Genomic DNA, 22,782 nt, shown 5'->3' on the forward strand with positions numbered 1-22,782 from the left:
CTGTCCTAAGGAATATTGGTTGAAAATATCAACAAGAATCACAATGTTGGTAACATTCATACTTGTTATGTTCAAAACTACAATTGCAATTGGCTAATGTAACAAAAAGTTGTCATTAACACCCAATTAAAATGAAATGCAATCTATATATATAAAACAGTAGATGTATGTGTGTGTGTGTGTGTGTGTGTGTTTAACAGATAAACTCTTAAACTACTCGTCACATAACACTGAAATTAACAGGAAATAGTAATTATACACCAAGGATGGTTTATAGCGAGTAAAATCTTTATTTGGGTTGATGGATAAAGCATACAGATATATATCGGAATGTTGAAATGCGAAATGTTCTTTTCAATTAGCCGAAATGTTTATACTTCTTTCTGCGTATGATCACATAAAATTCATTATTTCAGGTGTTTTTAATAGTTAAACTTTATCTTTGTCTCGATACCAACATCGGTAGAGAATGCGGTTGGGACGTGAAATGTTTTGGTTTCGATTCTAGCTGACGACACTAAGTCATATTTTTTTTTTTTTTTTGTTTTTTAACTTTTGCCATCATATTTTTATATTAATAAATGCGAATATCTGCATGATTTTAAATATATTTAACCATATTTTACGGCAACCGGAATCAAATGCGCTATCATATTAATATATAAATTCTTGCATCATATTTTGAAAGAAGGACAAAAGGATAAACGATTAAACTAGAAAAGAGAAATAGTGCTACTGACGAGACCTATAAAATAAAACGCACCTACTGCTCCTACTTCATGGGGGATATGTAAAAAGAAGCCATTCTGAATTAATGTTTTTTTTAAACCAATAAGATAATTATGTATGAGGACGGAATATTCAAATATATCAAATACAACCTGGCAATGCCAGGTACTTCAGCTAGTCCTATATAAAATGTAATACTTATGCAGAATAAGGACCATGTTATGATCAGAATTTTCTGGACAGTTTATGTAAAATGTCAGAAGATGCTGATCAATCTTTTCAATGAAAAATATATTATTTCTGTTATTACAATGGTAATTCAATTAAAAATTTTAAAAATAAAAATATTCTTTTTATTACAAAGAAAATACAATGAATAATTATTGGACAATTTTTACAAAACTTTAAGAAAATTAAAATTCACATCAAGAAAAAAATAGGTAAATTTCATAAATAAAGATTTATTCTTATAATAAAAAACTGATAACAAAGACAAAAAAAATTCTTTAATATTTTTGCATAATTTTTTTCATAATAAACCAATGATAGCTTACTGGGGTCACCAATGGCTACTCAAGGACATGGACTAATGAGTGTCGAATTGACTGAGAGAATGCTGTGATGATCGGTAATGGTGGAACTAGGATAAAGTTTCATTAAATAAGAGGACAGCTCAACAAGAATTTATTTACATTAGACTTGAATATGACCATGTTATAATCAGCTAGATAGCAGCCTTAGCGATGTTGTTCCACAGACAGACAGTTCATGGAATTTTCGTTTGTTTTCTTAGATAACGTTGGCTGTTGCAATTTCACTGACTTTGCACCTTTCAGTGTTTTATATAAACTGCCCGGAAAATTCTGATGATAGCACAGGCCGTCTTCTGTATAAGTACTAAAAATTCCATTGCATTTTTACAAATTCTTGCAAAAATTACTAAATCACTTAACGCCCTAATATATACTAGTTGGCTTAATATCGCTTTGCAAAGTTTGCTTTAGTAAATAGTTACTTTAAAAAAAAAGGTTTCATTAATAACTTTGTAATAAACATAAAAGAAAATTTCTCTCTTATTTATATAACTAGTGGGGAGGGGGCCTGGTTGTAAAATATGATTAAAAAAAAATTTTAATGGCTCTTATGTCACTAAAAGTAAAAAAAAAAATGCAGCATGGTGGACGCACGTAAGTTGAGAATATTAAAAGATAGGAGAGAGAGAAAAAAAAATGTTGCATGGTGGACACAAACTTGCAAAAGTTAAGTTTGTAAGCGAGCATCTTATCAATCGGACCACAATAACACATGTTATGACATTCCAAATTTAGCTTTTTGAAATGAAAAAACAAAACTGTTTGTGCATGCACAATTATCGATGTCGAAGCCAAGAAAACCTTTGAACAAAACGACATTTATTCATGAAATAATTGACCAAACAACATTTATTCATGAAATAATTGATCAAACAACATTTATCCATGAAATAATTGACCAAACAACATTTATCCATGAAATAATTGATCAAACAACATTCATCCATGAAATAATTGAACAAACAACATTTATCCATGAAATAATTGAACAAACAACATTTATCCATGAAATAATTGACCAAACAACATTTATCTATGAAATAATTGACCAAACAACATTTATCCATGAAATAATTGACCAAACAACATTTATCTATGAAATAATTGACCAAACAACATTTATCTATGAAATAATTGACCAAACAACATTTATCTATGAAATAATTGACCAAACAACATTTATCCATGAAATAATTGACCAAACAACATTTATCCATGAAATAATTGACCAAACAACATTTATCTATGAAATAATTGACCAAACAACATTTATCTATGAAATAATTGACCAAACAACATTCATCCATGAAATAATTGATCAAACAACATTTATCCATGAAATAATTGACCAAACAACATTTATCCATGAAATAATTGATCAAACATTTATCCATGAAATAATTGATCAAACATTTATCCATGAAATAATTGATCAAACATTTATCCATGAAATAATTGATCAAATAACATTTATCCATGAAATAATTGATCAAATAACATTTATCCATGAAATAATTGATCAAATAACATTTATCCATGAAATGATTGACCAAACAACATTTATCCATGAAATAATTGACCAAACAACATTTATCCATGAAATAATTGACCAAACAACATTTATCCATGAAATAATTGACAACTTTGTCCTAATTTTTCGATATTATGTGTCTGAGATCGCTCTTTCTAACACTATCAGGTTCATGATGATTCAATGAAAATGACAAAAGATTTTAGTGGCCATACAAACACGAACACAGCTGAGATCTATATAATAGAGGATGAACATTTTCATACAAATTATTAATCTTTTTCATGTGACCGTGAAGAAAAGAAATCACAATTTAGAAATAGATTGCAACTTGTTGAGAATCAAATTGGTCTAAAGAAAGAAACATTTAAACATAAAATGCTAAATATTTGTCAAAGAAAATAAAATATTACGAAACAGAATTATTTATATTAAAATAAAAAAAAATCATTGAAACACTTGGATGTCTGTAGACACAAGAAGGTTTAGAACAAAACTTTATTGATGGACAAATATCACTAAAAATGAACAAGAAAAAAAAGATATGCTTAAATAAAGGGAGAGAGATGTGTTATCAAGTGTGTTGCATCTCATGGATAGTTGAGGATTAGCTGGTCATTAAACTTTATCTGACCAATCACAATGAGAACATTGATTCTATCACACCTTGTCCTAAGGATAAATCTATCTATAAATATAAAAGCGAAAATGTATGTATGTATGTATGCTTTTCCTCGATGTCCACAAAAGGCTTCTTTCAGAGAAGCGCTCGCTTCACAACTTCTTAAAACTTTTTATATTATCTATAAATTGTAATATCTCAGTTAACCACGGAGCTCGCCTGTCTATTTAATTTTATTGACTTTCAAATGTTAATTATTCCACATTTCCCGCATCGGCATGCGTTACATTCGGTTTTCAGTATAAACAAAAAGCGAAACTCGACTCTAATCACAGGCCCAGAGCCAGTGATCTCTAGAGAGCTAAGTAACATTTGGTCAATGTCGACTTCATCATATCAGACGGTAGCTTTCATTTCAAGATGAGGGAGTGGGTTTTTAAAAACAAACAAACCGATTTATTGACCTCATTAAAAACTGTCCTGCACAAAATGCTAACTGCTGAATAGCTATCGCCGTCACGTCAATCAAAAACGCGCAACTGTTTTTTTTTTCACACTTTACTATTTTCCAACTGCGTGTCGTCAAGGCTTTTTTTTATTTCACGGGCACCTGATTTTTTTCACACACACCTACAAACACCCGGGCAACGCCGGGTACCCCTCGCTAGTATATCTATAAAAATGAAAATGTTTGTCAGTCTGTGTGTGTATCTGTGTGTCTGTGTGTGTACATTTCCCTACGCAATAACTCTGTCAATTTTAAGTCTACAGACTCGAAATTTGAGATACAGGGTACTGAGATTTGGGAAAATCGATGTGATCGGTTTTCGGACAGAAATTTGGCGATTAAGGGGTCAAAGTTCAACAATTTGACCTTTGAGAACTCTACCAAACTCCTCCGACAATTTTCGGTCTACACATTTGAAATTTTAGATATAGGTTCCTTGGACATGGATCTAACTTAACAATTTGATTTAAGCCCAAAATAATAAATTTTAAGAGGTAATAATAGGGGTCAAAGTTTAAAAAATTGACCTTTTTTTTGTTTTGTTTTTTTGCTCAACATACATCTACAAATACCCAGGCAACGCCGGGCGCTCATGCTAGTATATATATAAAAGCGAAAATGTGTGTATGTGTGTATGTATGTTCGCTTTTTGTGTATGTCCAAGAAAGGCTTTTTTCAGAGAAGCGGTCGGTCGCCTAACAACTTTTTAAAACTTTTTATATCACATGTAAATCGTAATATCTCAGAGTTAACAACGGAGCTCGCCTGTCTATTTAATTTGTTCGACTTCGGGAAGATAAATATTCAACAGTTTTCACTCGCCGCAGGTGGGTTAGGCCTTTTCCTATAATAAAAGCGACACTAATTCTTGCGTTATTTTTCCGGTCTCAATCGCCGGAAATGTCCGAAAGCAATCAGCTTTGATCAATGTGGAAATATTTCCTTATATCAGAAGACAATTGCTATTCAATTTCGACAAGTGGAGCTGTTTCCCCCTACCCCCAACGTCTTGGGAAAAAAAAAAAAAAAAGAATTCCCACACTAAATGAAATGCTACCCCGCAGTCAAAAGTTGACCTCATTAAGTCATTAAAACGTGCACCTGCCAATTTAAGTAATTAAATAAATTCAAACATGTTTCTGTTAGTATGTCGCGGTGGCGCAATGGTTAACGTTGCACTTTTTTTTTTTTCACACTTTAATTTCCAACTTTGCCTCAAGGGTTCAGGTTCAATCCTCATACTTACCTACCAAAACATTTTACCCCCCCCCCGGAGTTTTGATCTACCCAAATCCACACACACCTCCAAACACCCGGGCAACGCCATGTACACCTCGCTAGTATTTAATAATAGAAAAATACACAAGGAATAGAAAGAGCAGGGCGTTAAAAGAGAGGTTTGGCTTGTTTTACAGCATATCAACCATATTTGGGTTATTTAATGTAGAATAAAGTTGTCAAATCCTATAGGCATTACAACATAAATCTTGCAAGTTTGAATTGTTGAGTTATCTCCCTTCATTTTTAGATTGTTTTCAAAATGGCAGACAAGACCATCGTTCTTTGGTTACACATAAAATTTTAGTTTACAATTTAAAAATAAAATATTAGCTCAATTTACGTGATTTTTAGAATATGATATTTCATTTCATCACAGGTACGTACATCATACAGATTTTTTTTTTACTTTTGTTTTTAATATAAGAGGAAATCTGGACAAGAATCAAAAAAGCTGTAGTTGTCAATTTTGACTTTCAAAAATAGTTTATTTCATAGAGAGAATGCACTGGTTACGTTGTCCTAGTTGACCTTAACCAAAATAAAGGGCAATTGTAACCTCTTGCTGGAAAATCGTAAACAACTCTAATACTTTAAATGCCAACTCTAGTTGGAGTGTTTATCAGCAAGAATGAAAAAGTACAAATTTGAAAAAAAAAAAAAAGAAAAAGCAAACGGATATCTTTTATGGAAGACTTTGTTGAACTAACATAGGTGAGACACAACCTTAGTTTTTAATACATCAATGATGGTTGGCTTGGTTGCTGACGGCATATCAACTTTTTTCAGGTTATTTAATATCAAATCCAGTAATTTTAGAAAAAAATTAATGCTTTAAATTATTTTTATGTCTCCAAATATTTATTCATGGTATTTCGTTTGCTTCTTTTGTATAGGAAAATTGCTGCTTTTGTTTTTTACCTTTTTTGCAGATCATGATTGAGTTTTTGCAAAGGGAAATGGAAAAAAAAAATAACATCAATGTTTGGTGCATTTTGGGGGCAAGAAGACAGTATCTTTAAGACAGCCTGATTATTTATTCTTTACGATTGATTAGCGCCAAATATTGAAATATTTTTTTTATTTTTACTTCACAAAATAATTTGATCACAAATTAAAGTCATGAAAATGTTTTTTTCATCACTTATCAAGGCCCAAAATTCATTTAAGGATAAGGATTAAGGAGTTTTAGGTGGACGTATTGCTATTTGGCTCTGATTATAAAAATCAGACATAATTTTGTTATAGAAAATTGAATAAATACAGAAAATTTCATAAGGATTGAATCATTCTTTTATTTTTAGTGATTTAACTAAATTTAACACACTGTAAAACAAAAAATAATAATAGACTTCTGGTGGGAAGCCTGTACTATGGTCATGGGTCCTTAGAACTAGTACTATATAGACAAAGATTAGACACACAAAAAAAACAAAAGATACTTACCCTTCTTGAATGCAATTGCTAACATTCTTAGCCAATTTGGTGAGCAATTTGCTATAATTCTCTTCTACATTACAGCTAGTAAAGAAAAAGAAAAAAACAACAGTGAATCATTTGTTTAAGCAATAAAATCACATGAAAATGTAGACATCTATATACATAAAAGGCAAATGCGCGCACATTTTTTGTATGTCCCGAAAAGGCTTTTTTCGCCGACGGTTCCGGGGGGTTACTATTGCTTAGAACTGTTTATATAGCCCCTAGATAATAATATCTACAATTTGGGAATGTGGGTTGCTTCTGGGACTGACCCACAGTCCTGATCCAAAATGGAACACACACATCAAATCTGTCGCCAATATCACTGGAAAAATGGCTGGATAATTCTACTGCTCCAGTAGGTATCTCACTGCCAATGCAATTCTCTACCTGTATAAGAGCCAAGTACATCTTAAATGAAGTACTGCTGCTACATCTGGGCAGGGGATGCTCGACGTGCACTTTTTTTACCTTAATAGAGTTCAAGGCCGGCTTTGAAACCTAGTAGGTGATGCCTTTTTCTCTTGCCTGCAACTTCTTTCCCACAGAAGAGACGTTGCAAGACTATTGCTATTTTCATGGTAAGTGCTCATCTGAGCTTCGATCTATGATCTCTCTCCTTGTCAAACTTTCACAAAAAACACTCATCTGACTACAACAACGATCAACAATTTCCCTCATTCTCTGTGCCTAAAACTAAATGCAAATTCCATGAACAAAGAATTACCCACCTATTGAACTGTTCCTCTGGCCTGCTTTTTAATTGACTACAATATGGTCATCTTCAAGTCAAATGTAAACAAGTTCTTGTTTAGTTGCTCCCTTAAATAATTTCTACCCCATTTCCACCACTAACTATTAATACCTTGTTATCTGAACAACTACCGTACACTTGCTAATCCTTATCCCTAAGTGGCTTTCAGGCCTTGTTAAGTGGCGACTCCCATGTAAAAAAATAAAAATTTTGAAGAATGTTTGAAGAGGAAGCAGTTATGAATTTGAGTTTTTCCAATGAGGATCCTCTCTATGTTAAGAATGGCTTTCTATAATCTTAAGTTTTAATTATTTGAAATTATCTCCCTTGTCATTCAAACTATTTGCACAAATGGTGTCCAGAAATCATCAATAGTCATTTAACTATAAAATTTGATTTTCCTTTGTTAAAATAAAACTCGAATAATTTATGTGATTATTGGTGTACAATATTTTCTTTCCGTCACAGGTATGTACGCCATAAAATTTCCCTATACTTTTTTTTTTGGGGGGGGGGTAAGGACTTGCACCCTTAAATCTACAGGTAGGTTTACATTTCTAAAAGAGGATTTTAGCTTATCTCTTACAGATGGTTGTAAAGACTTTATTGGATCATTCTTTGAATCTTTTAATTTGGCATACCAAATTTGGCACAATTCCAATCAATTAGTAATAGAAACAGTAATATTATGAACCATTATTTATTTTTTTTTTTTTTTGGTAAACACTTGTTAGTTAGAAAATGCTTCATCTCAAATTTGATGTCATTTTACTCAGTATTTTGTTAACCCACCAATGTTTATTATTATATTATTATTATATCAATATTATTATTATTATTATTATTATTATTATTATTATTATATTAATAATATTGTTATTAGATAGTATTACAGTAACAATACTAACATTAGAATTGTAATCCTACATAAAACATAATCTGGATGTCAAGGGTGCTTCAAGCCAAATTTGAGACAATTCTCACCAGTTTGGGAGCCTATGAGTGTTTGTGACAATAAATTAGTAGCATGAATATTTTTTTTATCTTTCTACAAGTTAAAAGAAGAGTTTTCGAGCATAGAAATTACCAACTGATTAAAAAATGAAAAAAAAGTTACCAAATGATAAAAGAAAAAATTTTAAAGACCAATTATAATTTAGATTAGCTAATAATGCTTATGATAATAGTTTTTATGTCTTGCTATCTAATTGCAATAATAATTAAACAGAAAATGGTAAAAAAAAAAAGTGTGGTAAACAGTAAAGGAAATTTTTTTTGCTAGATTATATATATAGATATACTAGCAAGCTGCCCAGCATTGCCCAGCTGTGAAATACATATAAATATAATATTTTAATTCGTGCAGATTTCTTATTTATCATTATAGACCCATTCTCTATTGATTATTATTCAATATATAGTAATGATTTCAAAAGTTATATAAAAAAAAATAAAAATGTCTTGGATACCATCTGCTAGAATTGAAACCAGATGTTTAGCACTCTAGTTTTAGTCGTTCTGTCCAGTGTCCTTACCATATGAGCAACCACCAGATGGACAGGAATGGTTGAAAGTTAAACAACTTTGAGTTATGAATGTTTAATTTTGCACATGCGCAAAAGTAACAGCAGGAGTAATGTTTTATTTGACTTACTCTGCTGAGATCAACTGTTTTGTTTACAATTTTGACCCCTTAGCAACAATTTTTGCTGGCTGAAATCCAATTGAAAGTGTGCCACAAGACCAAATACCCTATATATCAAATTTCAACTCTGTAGATTAATATTCTGAGGAATTTGGTAGAGACTTTTGCACACATACCGACATGGTCACTTATATATATTTTTCCATGTGCTGGAATTTTTTCATCTTGAATTCTACACAAATTATGCAGAATGTAGAAACTATGCATAAATAGAATTCAACATAATAGTGAAATAAAACCAATCATCTAATGAGAAACCATAAATAATGAATGAGTAATTAATTAATGTTTGTTTTTTAAAGGAATATGCAAATTAGTTAAACTTCATATAATTGCTTGTATATGCATGATTGAGTATATTAAGTAGTTTAATTTTTACATAAAAAAATAATGTTGGAATGAGGAAAAATACTATATATATATATATATATATATATAATTATTACAATAATAATTTTAATACCTACAGATACCAGTATTTCATCCTTTCGGGAATCATCAGTGCAGGATGACACGATTTCTACCGGTCAGGAGATTCGAACCCAGCCACAAAGCCATCTCTAACTTCATTAGCAAAGAACTAACCTTAAGGCCAATCTCAACCGCAAAAAATATCATTGAAATTAACATTTATTTTTTAAATGTCGTAACATTCGCCCATAGTGATCTAATGATTTTAACATCATGATCTGCACAGCGAACTTAGGCGACTAACTTTCTATTTCAACTTAAAAGTGCTCAACAGTAAGAAACCAAATTTCTTAAATGGGCTGACATAATTATTACAATAATAATTTTAATACCTACAGACACTAGTGTTTCATCCTTTCACGAATCATCAGTGCAGGGTTACTACCAGTCGGGAAATTTGAACCCAGCCACAATATATATATTAAGAGGTATATGTGCTAAAAAAGAAGGATAAAGATCTGTTGGGTAGATTTAAGAATTGAAGTCTAGTTTAGGGAAGAAAGGGAAATAGATAAAAACAATAAATAAAATAAGTATAAAAAAAATCTAAAACTGATTTCCTACCCAAAAGAGATTTTATATGAGCTATATTCGACACATCTGTTTACCCATTTGACTGGACGCATCTTAGCTCTTTCTGCGTATCTCCACCACCGTCGGCAAAAGACAATTACTGACTTTAACTCTGCTTCGGCTTTGCAACTTGTGCATGTCATTATCCAGAATCCAACAAACTTTAACACGCTCAATTATTAATTTCCTTTCCTTTCCTTCTTCTTTCCCCCCTCTCTTGCCTTGTCTTATCTTATCTTTATAATTTTAATTTCATAAATTTTTAATTTATTTTTTTTATTACCTTTTCCCCCTCTCTCTTCCCTCTTTCCATTCTCTTGGTTTTTAATATCCATATGTAATCACAAAAAACCATATCTTTCCTTTTTATTTTAACTTGAATCATCTGACGATATGGACAGATATTTTTATCTTGTCTATTGAAACAATTTGTAACAAATTAAATTAATACACTTGAGGTTGTAATAATAAAAAAACATTTTATATATATATATATATATATATATAGTAAGTTATAAAATATATATGGCAATAAAGCTACACTGAATATTCCGTGTTTCATCCACTCTAGGATTCTTCAGGCTTATGCGAGAATTTTGTGGTTGTCTCGCATTTTTATATACGCACCTTCTATTGAGTTTTTAGTTAGCCAATCAGCACCCTTCCTAATCAGCTAATGAGCAAGCACTTACAGAACAAAGGACCAGTTGACCTCTAGTTGACCCGTTCCTTTCTGTGTGCTATTTAGCAATAGGTATATAGTGTCTTGACCTGTTTTAAATCTAGGTTAAATTTTTTTTTTATATGTTAGTTTATATACATATATATATATATACATACATATATATGTGTGATAGTTTATGTATATGCATGTTTATTTATTTTTTTATTTGTTTGTTTTCTATCGTTATTGTTAGTTTTAAAATTATTCTGTATCTCTATCCTAGAGTAAATTTTATCCTGTGAAAACAGTTATTCGCTATTTCTCTCCTACAGTTTAATAGATATTGGGGTTCTTTAAAGTATAGGATAGCACATTTTTCATGAAAGCATAATCTACATGGATCGTCTAGGTCTCTACATGTGTTTGCTTGTCTTATTATTTTCCATTTGACTACCGCTTTCCTTGAGTTCCCAGTATTTGTTTGCTAAAGTTGTTTTCATACGGTGTTTTTTATTATTGAATGTACTTTTGTGGTCATAATATCGAGTTTTGAAACCTAAGGAAGTCATACCTACGTAATATTTCTTGTTATTCGGGTTTTCTTCGCAAATATTGTGGCCTGGTAAACTATGCCTTTGGTGAGACATTTATTTTGAAGTGGGCAAAGTGTGCGGTATCTACAGTTGCATTTATCTTGTTCGTTATTAGTATTTTTATTTCTAGTATGGTTGTCGTTGTCCGGAGTTGGTTTATTATTATTATTATTTCTACTAGTTACATACGTGTGTTTTGTGTTAGTTTTATTTTTGTCATGGTGTCCACTTTTTGTTATTGTTTATTTTGTTGTTGTTTTCATTGCTCTTATATAATATTTTGTTATGTGCTTTAACCTAGATTTAAAACAGGTCAAGATACTATATATCTACGCTAAATAGCACACACAAAGGGACGGGTCAACTGGAGGTCAACTGGGCCTTTGTCCTGTGAGTGCCTGCTCATTAGCTGATTAGGAAGGGTGCGGTGGATACTAGAAAGCTGATTGGCTAACTAAAAACTCGATAGAAGGTGCGTATATAAAAAACTGAAGACAACCACAAAATTCTCGCATAAGCCTGAAGAATCCTAGAGTGGATGAAATGCGAAATATTCAGTGTAGCTTAATCGCCATATATATTTTATAACTTACTAACTAGCTCTACCTACGTATTGAGCACTGTTGAAGTAAATACTTAAAGTTTACGCATAAATTTATACTTTCATATATTAATTTATGTGAGTAAATGAAGTAGTTATATATACATATATATATATATATATATATATATATTTACTAGCAGGCCGCCCAGCATTGCCTAGTCAAAATATGCTTAAATATATTTTTTTTAAAAATAACTTGTGCGCCACCACCGAGTTTAGCTAACGATTTACTTTTTCCTTCAACAATAATGATTGTGCTATGAAGACATGTTTTCTGAAAAGCTAAAAATTAAAACATACACCAATAACTATTACGTCACATGCATATTCATAATGCCATTATTCGACCCTCAACTGGCAAATTTCTTTTAATTTTCACACTTGTGCACTGATTTTTCGCGGCTAAAATCCAAATATAAAGTTTCATATGGGTTCAAATACCCTACATATGAAGTTTCGTGTCTGTAAACAAAAAACTGATATAGGAGTTTGATAGTAAAAATGTTTTAAACAAATGTATACTATGAGCTTATTACACTAGTATAAATCATGTAGAATATCTGCATGAATATACTTACATGTAATCGTTAACTAAAGATGATCATCCCATAAGAAAACAAAAAAAACTAATAGGGAATATATATCAAAGTTTTCTTTTTAAATAAGTACAAAATAAATACAAAAAAAAAGGTTTTTAATATTAATACATAAAAAAAAATGTACATATATATTAGAATTTTCATTTTAAAATTGAGGGCAAAACTCAAGTCTTGGACTTCCAGTTTGTTAGCTTTCATAGCTTGTGTGAGCTGCAACATTGCTTGTCTGTGGAAATAATTTATATATATATATATATATATATATATATATATATATTGTGGAAGCTCAAGCAAGGTTGCAGAGTCGGATGATAAAAGTTCGACTCTGACTTCTAGAATTCCAACTCCAACTCCTTTGATATCTTCCACTTTGACTCCCGACTTCGACTCCTTGACCCTTATGTGTAAATCTATTCTGCAGATCCTTATACCAGCCTCCCACACCTATTCAGCAAGCATTTCATAAATACTTTTCATATATATTATTTTTTATGTTTAACATTCATTTGTATGATAAATATATACACTCAACCAGCTTTATAGAATAAGATAAAGGGATAAAAAAAATTTACAATAGAATTTCATTATGCTATCAGGAATACAATATTTAGGGATGGGAAAACCTATTTAGACCATGGCATTTCGAAGCCAAATGCTTCTTATCAGAAGAGGGGAGTAAAGATATTATACAGAGAAAGAATCTCTTAAAAGATAATATTGCCTTTATGGAAAGAGGATCCAAGGAAAAACAGGAAAAGGCTATAAAGGACTATAGTAGCATTGATTCTTATTGATTTAGGTCCTTTTTTTTGGATAAGATTATGATTCTGGATCGATCCCAGACTAATCCAATTGCCAAATTCCATTTGATTTAGGAACTGGATAACTTTCAGATTACAATCTAATTTTTCATCCGATGTAATCCACAGTGATCTCACTCAAAGACAGAATTTTCATTGATCCTGTATGACATCACAACCAAAATGAAAACAGCTGTCCAGATAGGATTTGCAGGGATCCGATGAACCAAAATATCTTGAAGTAGAAGCATTGCAGTACAATACAAAATATGATATATCTCCAAAAATAAAAGCAAAACCATACAAAAACTGCTAAATTGTGCAACTGGTAAAACCAAACAGGAAAACCATGAAAAAAAATAAATTTATTGAACTTAAGGAGACGGAGTCAGATAAAAAAAAAATTCTGACTCCAACTCTTAGAAATCTGACTCCAACTAAAACCTCCAACTGACTCCGACTCCACAACACTGAGCTCTAGATATGAATTTAATTGGTTCTAACTTGACTTTCATATCTTGCAATTTTCGGTATCCTGAAGGGCATTTTCCACGTAAATCATCCCCTCTGTTCCAAGCCCTATGAAAACAGTCATTAATAAGTGTAAAACAGAATGAAATAAGAGCCAAATAATACCCAACCTAACCGTTAATACCTTCACTTGATTTTTTTTCTTACTTTGACATCCAAATATAAAATTCTATTTAATAACAAACGATTGGGAGATATAACTTAACTTTTTATTTTCATCGTTACTTGTAATCAAATCCATTGATGCTCAGGCGCTTTGAAGAAAAAGGATGCAAAGTGAAATTGATTATTTACTTCCTTACAGTTAAGTTCCAAAAAATAAACTCCCCCACCCCTTACAAAATTTCAGAGGGTGTACCAAAAAAATGAAAACAAAATTTTTTTTCTATCTATATTCTTCAAATTTGGTACAAATTGTAATGTGTACATAGTTTTTCCATTGTAAAAATAATTTTAATTTAGGGAGAGAGGGTAAGTAGAAATATAAATTCAAGTCCAAGAAAAAAAAAAAATGTTTTTCCAGATAAACAAATATTTCCAGAAAAAAATACTAAAAATGTTCTAAATGGAATAAAACCGCAATTTTAAAAAAAGATTTTCAAAGGATTAAATGCCTAAAAATAGTCTGTCACTCATATCCAGAAAATTTTTTTGTATGCAAGGACAAAAATATTTTCACATCACGTGTCATAAGCTGAAGATTTTGAAAACAGAGTCTTTCATATCTAGAGGTTCCACTGAATATATGCAGTCGCATTAAATGTTATATTTTATGCATTGGTTTTCATCTATTGATCGATTTACTTCAACAAGTGATCAATACTTGAGTAAAGTTAGGCTTTGTGTTTTAGCCTGGCAATTCCCTATGGGGGTGAAATGCATAAAGATCTGTGTAGCTTCACTGTCATAAATACATTTGCATGACATACTATATAATTCATCATTTACCACTCACTTGTATGTTAGCCTGCCCTTAGATACTGTTGATAATCATCATCATCATCATGTAGTCCGTCAGTCTTGACGATGACTAGTCGGGGCCTCAGTGCTTTATCCTTTGGTGTTGACATAGTCCTCTTTCTGTGTGAAACATCCGGTCACAGGCACTGCATATGTGGGTGCCAGGGTTGTGTCGTCTATAGTGTCTCAGCTCTAAGGCTTCTCCAATCTTTCTCTCTATTTCTTTCTTTCCTTTGTGGAGACTGTTCCGCCAACCACTCCTTTCTTTGGCTTGTTCCTCCCAACTCTCGACATTGACGTTCATTGCCTTCAGGTGCCGCTTTGTTACATCTTTGTAGCGAAGCTTCTGACCTCCTACCTTGCAGGTTCCATTTTCCAGTTCCCCGTAGAAGATCATCTTTGGAATTCTAGTAATGTGCCTGGTCCATCGTAGTTGCATAGTAACAAGGGTAGCTTCCACACTATTTAGGTTTGCTCTCCTGAGAATTTCCATGTTTGGTATAAAGTCACTCCATTTGATCTTCATGATCCTTCTCAGATGTCTCTGTTGGACGGCTCCCAATCTCCTTACGTGTTCTCTATACAGAGTGTAGGTCTCTGCTGAGTACAGCAGGGCTGGCAGGATGATGGTTTTGTAGACTCTGCACTTCGTCTCTAGCCGGATACCAGCCCTTCTTGTCCAGAGCCTCTTTTCTAGCTTGCCAAAGGAGGCACATGCGCTTTGAATTCGGCAGCTTATTTCTTTGTCAGCACGGTTATCAGTGCTTAGAGTGCTTCCAAGATATTTGAAGTTTTCAAGTTGAAGTTGATAATACAATGAAACTGATAGGTAGGTATGGGCGAACAACGATAGGGAGACTTAGTTTTGAAAGCTGATTTATCATAATTTTTTTTGTCGGTTTCCGACTACTTTTTAATTGTATTTGAAAGATTAAAGACTAAAGTTAATTTCCTAAAGTAAAATATATTAGTACACATGAAAAAAAAATTTATGAAAAATGTTTTCATAGTGAACTACTCAATTCAGCTAAATTTTGAAGTTAAATAAATTCATTGTAAATATCCTTTAAAAGATAAATATTAGTTTTCTGGGTCTATTTCAAAGATAATTAGTAAAGTTCTAAAATATTGAATTAAATAAAAAAAAAAACCACCTTGTTTGTACAAAACATAAATTAATTAGCCCAAAACCGAGTGATTCTGCCGTTCGCAAAACGCAACAAACTAAAGTTTTTCTAAACACGGAATATACGGAGGCCCAAAATTTCAGCCAGCCGAAAGACTGTGAAAATGATATCATGTAATTAAAAGGAGGAAGTGGTGTGATAATTCCCCCTCCCTAGATGTGCATCCGTACATTTCTATTCTGAAAGTTTGTATAAATTTTTCCATTTTTTAATATAATTATTTTTCGATGTTCCTGTTTTTAAATTAATTTTTTTTTTAATTATTGCTGAATATTATATAAAAAATATGTTACGCTGAAAGTTTCACATTCTTGCGAGTAAGGAAATTATTAAAATCTTGCATATAAAAATCATGCGAAACCTGTAATTTAAAAAAAAAAAGTAGAAATATTTTTTGCAATTATAATTTTGTGTGTGAAAATGTCAAATAAACAATGCTTAATTCAATGGTAATATCGGTAGTTTGAGAAATTAATTTTTCTTCGAGTTATATCGAATTCATTAATACGGACTTTAGAGGCTTTTTTAGTAATGTTCCTATAAAAATTATTTTATTTTTATTGTTACAAATTACGATGCTTTTATTTATAAAAAAAAAAAAGCAAAAATATATTCTTGTGTTTTTTATTTAAAAAAACCATAACTTTAATAAAGGTATTTTTTGTCCAAACAAAATACATTTTCACTAAGATTTAAATAAAAATAATTAGTTCATTATATTTCATGATCATTATTTGATAAATACTGAAAATTTCATTAAAATGGGCTAATTTCCTGATTTTTGGTGATTTTTTTAAGTAAAGGGAGGGGTGAAAATGTTTATACATTTTGAGCATTGGCATTCATTTTGGCCATACCTAGATAGAGGATGAGTTAAGAGATAAATTTCACATGCTAACTTTGTCTTTAGTGATTTTTATTTTTCTATTTCATGTTTTTTTTTTTTTTTTTCTATTTCATGTTTTTTGTTGGATTGTATTTTATTGGCCAAATATATAAGTTTATGATTACTGCGCCCGCCCCTCCAATGTATGCCAAAGCTTAAACTTGACAAAAAACAATATGGTGACCATTTCTCTAAAACTTAGGAAGTAGATTATCGTTGCTTATTCTACTGGAAGTGGATGAAAATTTGAGAAAACTGACTTGAAGTATATAATGAAAGCAAAACTAAACACATCCGGTAATGAATATCAAGTTTGTTTCTTTTTCTCTCAATCAATTTCATATTCCTCTCATTTCTGATGAAACGGATCTTCTAGCATAAAAAAAAAAACTTTAAAAAAACAAAGACTGAAAACCATCCAGAACAAGTGAAGCGTGCATGGTCCCCCACCTCACCCCGTGAGTGAACAATGAACAGGCATAAAAAAATGACAAAGTTCAGCATTTGCCCCCACCCATTTAGCCCCAAAAGTCCTTAGGGGACGTCAAATACTGGTGAAAATGAGCAAACGGTGCAGTATTAGGCCTTAACATATGTAAATTTGAGTTCCACACCATGCAAAAAAAAAAAATGATTAAGTCCATCATTGCCCTCCCCCATTAATCCCCAAAGTCTTAACATATTTAAATTTGAGTCCAGCACCATGCAAAACTGCTAAATAGACATACACAGAAAATTGTGGACAAATATGATAAAATAGTCCCAAAACTGGAGTGTTTTTATTAGCCCTAAAAGAGCCCCAGGGGCACATCCAAGAGTTATCGCAAAGTATAGACAAACAAAATTATATTGAAATCAGTTAGTTACAACTTTTAAGCAAGTTTTATAAAAATCTAATTTTTTTAAATAAGCGCAAACATGTCAATTTTAGCCATTTTAACCCGAAAAGAACTCCTAGGGGGGGGGGGGGTAACCGGAGTTTTCCCGGAAAATCCGTTCTGTTACTTTTTTACTCATATCATGTTTAACGTTTGTGCAAAATTTTAAAATATTCCAAGATGTAGTTATTGAGAAGTGCGGACAGATGAACGGACAAATGTGAATTTACATGTCCCCCCCCTCCTTTTGTCCGTGGATCAATAATCAATAATGAATATTTTATTTTGTCCTTTAATCCTCACATTCAATGAGTGATGTTTCTGACAAAGGAGGAAAAATTGATGTTTCTGACAAAGGAGGAAAAATTTCTGGATCGAAATCTATATACCAAACATTTGACTAGTTTTTGACCTTGAAAAAATATATATTTTAGCTCCTTACATCAGTTGACCTCATGCTTTGTCTAGAGCGATTTTTTCCATAAAAAAATAATTTGTTTTTATTTCTATATATTTACATTTAAAAAAAAAAAAAAAAAAGGTTTAAAAATGCAAACTCAACTACATAATTCTGTTTCATTCAATGTCCATTTTACATGCTGGTTTGAGTTGGACGGCTAAGAAATTGACTTCCAATCTAACCTATTCCTCTGGCCAATCTATCTCTTTTCAAGTCCATCCTTATCACTCCCTCCCAAAATTTTCCTTCGCCTTCCTCTGAACTGAACATGCTGCCTCAACTGTTCTACATCTAAATAGATTGAAAAGGAGTATTTATTTTCAAGTATCATAAGCAGGAAGAGAGTGGGGATATTACTGTAATGTACATACATCGCAAAATGGAAATTCCAAACAAGTTCCAAAGTTCAACATTTTAAAGTTTTCCAAAGACAGTCAAAGGTTACATTGGACAAAATGTGAATCAGCAAGATGAGAATAATAATCTAAATGATATGAACTTCTTTTTTTTCCATTATTCAAACTACCATTCTCATCTTGGATTTTTATCTCACTTTTATATATATATATATATATATAGACTTAGAATTTTGCACTTATGCAGAATTTTCCGGGTTTGATGCCAGACGGTGCTGAACAAAAATTTTGTCATTTTTTGCTTGTTATGCAAAACTGTCCAATTGTTTTAATGAAAAATATATTATTTATTATTACGAAGACAACATGAAAGCAATATTTTTCTTGTCATTATGAAGAAAATGAACAATTATTAGTCATTTTTTACAAAACTTTAAGAAAACAAAATTCAAATCAAGAAAAACACTCATTCTAAGGTAAGTTTCATGAATTAATTTTTCTGATAGCAAACAAAAATTATCTTTTAATATTTTTACATATACATTTTTTTATTCAAATTAAGATATGTTCCTTTTTTTAAATAAACCAAATGATAGCAAATGTTTTTTAAATAAACCAATGATAGAAAATGTTTTTTTTAAATAAACCAATGATAGCAAATGTTTTTTTTAAATAAACCAATGATAGCAAATGTTTTTTTTAAATAAACCAATGATAGCAAATGTTTTTTTTAAATAAACCAATGATAGCAAATGTTTTTTTTAAATAAACCAATAATAGCAAATGTTTTTTTAAATAAACCAATGATAGCAAATGTTTTTTTAAATAAACCAATGATAGCAAATGTTTTTTTAAATAAACCAATGATAGAAAATGTTTTTTAAATAAACCAATGATAGCAAATGTTTTTTTTAAATAAACCAATGATAGCAAATGTTTTTTTTAAATAAACCAATGATAGCAAATGTTTTTTTTAAATAAACCAATGATAGCAAATGTTTTTTTTAAATAAACCAATGATAGCAAATGTTTTTTTTTAAATAAACCAATGATAGCAAATGTTTTTTTTTAAAATAAACCAATGATAGCAAATGTTTTTTTTTTAAATAAACCAATGATAGCAAATGTTTTTTTTTAAATAAACCAATGATAGCAAATGTTTTTTTTTAAATAAACCAATGATAGAAAATGTTTTTTTAAAATAAACCAATGATAGAAAATGTTTTTTAAAATAAACCAATGATAGAAAATGTTTTTTTTAAAATAAACCAATGATAGCAAATGTTTTTTAAATAAACCAATGATAGCAAATGTTTTTTTAAAATAAACCAATGATAGCAAATGTTTTTTTAAAATAAACCAATGATAGAAAATGTTTTTTTAAAATAAACCAATGATAGAAAATGTTTTTTTAAAATAAACCAATGATAGAAAATGTTTTTTAAAATAAACCAATGATAGAAAATGTTTTTTTTAAAATAAACCAATGATAGCAAATGTTTTTTTAAATAAACCAATGATAGAAAATGTTTTTTAAAATAAACCAATGATAGAAAATGTTTTTTTTAAAATAAACCAATGATAGCAAATGTCTTAAATGATGTTCACTGCTGTGACTTCATTGCGTCAGCGTTTCAACACCTTTCAGTGTTTTATGTAAACTGCCCTGAAAATTTGTGGTCCTTATTCTGCATAAGTCCCTGGAACATTTGAGGATTGATAATTTGTATTATTCCTAAACATAATGTCAAAGCGAGAAAAATATCCAAGGCAAAAATAGTCCTAATAATTCAAAGATAAATTATTACCCTCGTCTGAAAAGTTCTGAAAATCTTTTCATATCAAAAGCCATCAAGTAGAAAGTTCCACTGAAATGCTGACATTGTTAGTGTAAAGAGTCGTTAAGAGCTGTGTCAGAAAAGTAGGTGTCATTATCTCAAAATGGCGTCCTAATTTAAAGTACATTCCTCCATTTCAAGGTCGTACAAATGGTGAAAACTTCAAAACCATTATCAGACATATGAACATTAAGCAGGAAATTTAATTCAGAGTAAGATTTTAAATAAATTCACTCCTAAGCAGAAAAATATTTAGTTAAAATTTTTTTTGTAAATTGATTTTAAAATAGAACTTTTAATGTATGTTGTTAATTTAAAAAATAAAAAAGAAATTATTTTTTGAAATTAAAAACAAAAATCTAAAAAAAAATAAAAGAATATAAACAAAGAAATTATAAAAGAGTAATTAAATATAAAAAATGTATTAAAAAATTAACAAAATAAAAATTTGTTGATAAAAAAAAAAAATAGAAAAATTTTTTTTTTTAAATTAAATTAAAAAATAAATGCAATCTGTAAAAAAAATCTGATAAACCTGCCATAACTTTCTAAACAGTCTGGGTCTATTAATTACAGGCTACACCAGTGTTTCTTAACCTCTGATGACCCATGACCCCCTTACTGAACACCTCAACATTCGCGTACCTCCCCCCCCCCTCCTGCATTTAAACAAAAAAAGTGCAGAATTCGTGTTCTGTTGTTTATCTAGCTTTTATTTCGTTCTGATGTTACCCTTATTATGAAATTTAATGAGTGTTTTCATAGCGTTGAAAATGGATTAGGCGATTTACATGGAAAACACCTTTCGGGATAAGAAAATTTCAAGATAAGAAATCCAAGCCTGAACCAATTAATTTTGACTAGAATTTTTAATGTATATAAAAATAAATAACATTTTTTTCATGACTAGAGTTTCATCACCTTGTTTATACATTGCAAGTTTCTGCATTTTGAATTACATTTTTCAGCGTCCTCTTATGGCTCCTTGATGAACTCATGGCTGAGAAATGCTGGGTTAGACAATTGTGGAAACGACTTAACCACAATTAAAAAATAATGAAACTTTACAATGTTCTAAACATTATTTTTTTTAAATTTGGTGATCGAAAAATATTTTCATGAACTTTAAAATCATTTTTTTTCAAAGGTTATGTTTTTATTGAATTTTATTTCTAAATTCATAAGGAAAAAGATATTTCTTAAACTTATTTTGTTTGTTATATTTCTTAAAAGAAAAATACACACTATTGTCTAAAATATGAAAACTATTTCATTACAAACAATTCAAATAGATGCAGTACAAAATTCTATTAAAAAATATTTTACTTTATTTTTGTTGAAGTAAGATATAAGGGTAAAACCACAGTTTAGTGGCTTGAACATAACACGATGAAAAATTGTGTACAATCTATAAATATTGTTTTATCTTTTTGTTTTTGTTAAATATTAGGAAATGAGGAACCACTTAGAGTTAAAATCTATTGAGTATTACGCTGCTAATACTAAGAACACACTTGAAATACTTATATATGCTAAAATAATCGCTATTACTTCTCTATCATTTGTAGTGTTTAACTCCATTGATTTTTTTTTTCTAGCGATAATTTCAGCATACGTATACATTTCGAACATGTTCAAATATTTAATAAATCAACACGTTAAAACAATATCGCCAGTACACAATTTTTCTTTGCATATGTTCAGGTCACTAAACTGTGCTTTTACCTAGACATATATGGGCTGAGGTATAATTCTGTTTAGCCCTAGAAGGTTTACCCTACCAGGGCTTAGTTTATTGCTAATCACCTGAAGCATCCTTACTAGGGAATGCTAGCAGAACTATTTAGGCATTCTCAAAACAACATTTGACCTTGTGTCTAACCTGGTAAGGAGGCAAACAATTTCCATCAGAAATCGTTTCATGGCCAAAGGATCATTACTATTAAGCCAGAGTGCACTAGCAATACCTCACAATATCACCAAACAATATTGATGCAATGAGGCAAGGTATATACAAATCCATTCCAAAACAGATGTCATTTAATTCTGAAGCAAAGATTAAACATCGGCCCATAATTTACTAGATAGTCTCTTGACAAATTTCTTGGCTTTTTGTCTCGGAGCAAAGTGTAGTATCTTTTCTGTCCTAAATAAGTGAAGAAAAAAATACTTCTAAACTG

General features: G+C 30.6%; 1 protein-coding gene across 3 annotated transcripts in view; it reads right to left on the bottom strand.

Moving 5' to 3' along the window:
- Nucleotides 1-22,782, bottom strand: part of LOC145296668 (F-BAR domain only protein 2-like) — a 218,725-nt gene that overhangs the window by 155,212 nt on the left and 40,731 nt on the right. For all 3 annotated transcript variants that reach the window (XM_080142609.1, XM_080142611.1, XM_080142610.1), the window contains exon 3: nucleotides 6,708-6,782. In XM_080142609.1, coding sequence (XP_079998735.1) covers nucleotides 6,708-6,782 — 75 coding nt within the window. The remainder of the gene's footprint in view (nucleotides 1-6,707; nucleotides 6,783-22,782) is intronic.

This window comes from Euprymna scolopes, chromosome 17 (assembly GCF_053919585.1).
Source record: "Euprymna scolopes isolate OS-2025 chromosome 17, ASM5391958v1, whole genome shotgun sequence".
Lineage (NCBI taxonomy): Eukaryota > Metazoa > Mollusca > Cephalopoda > Sepiida > Sepiolidae > Euprymna > Euprymna scolopes.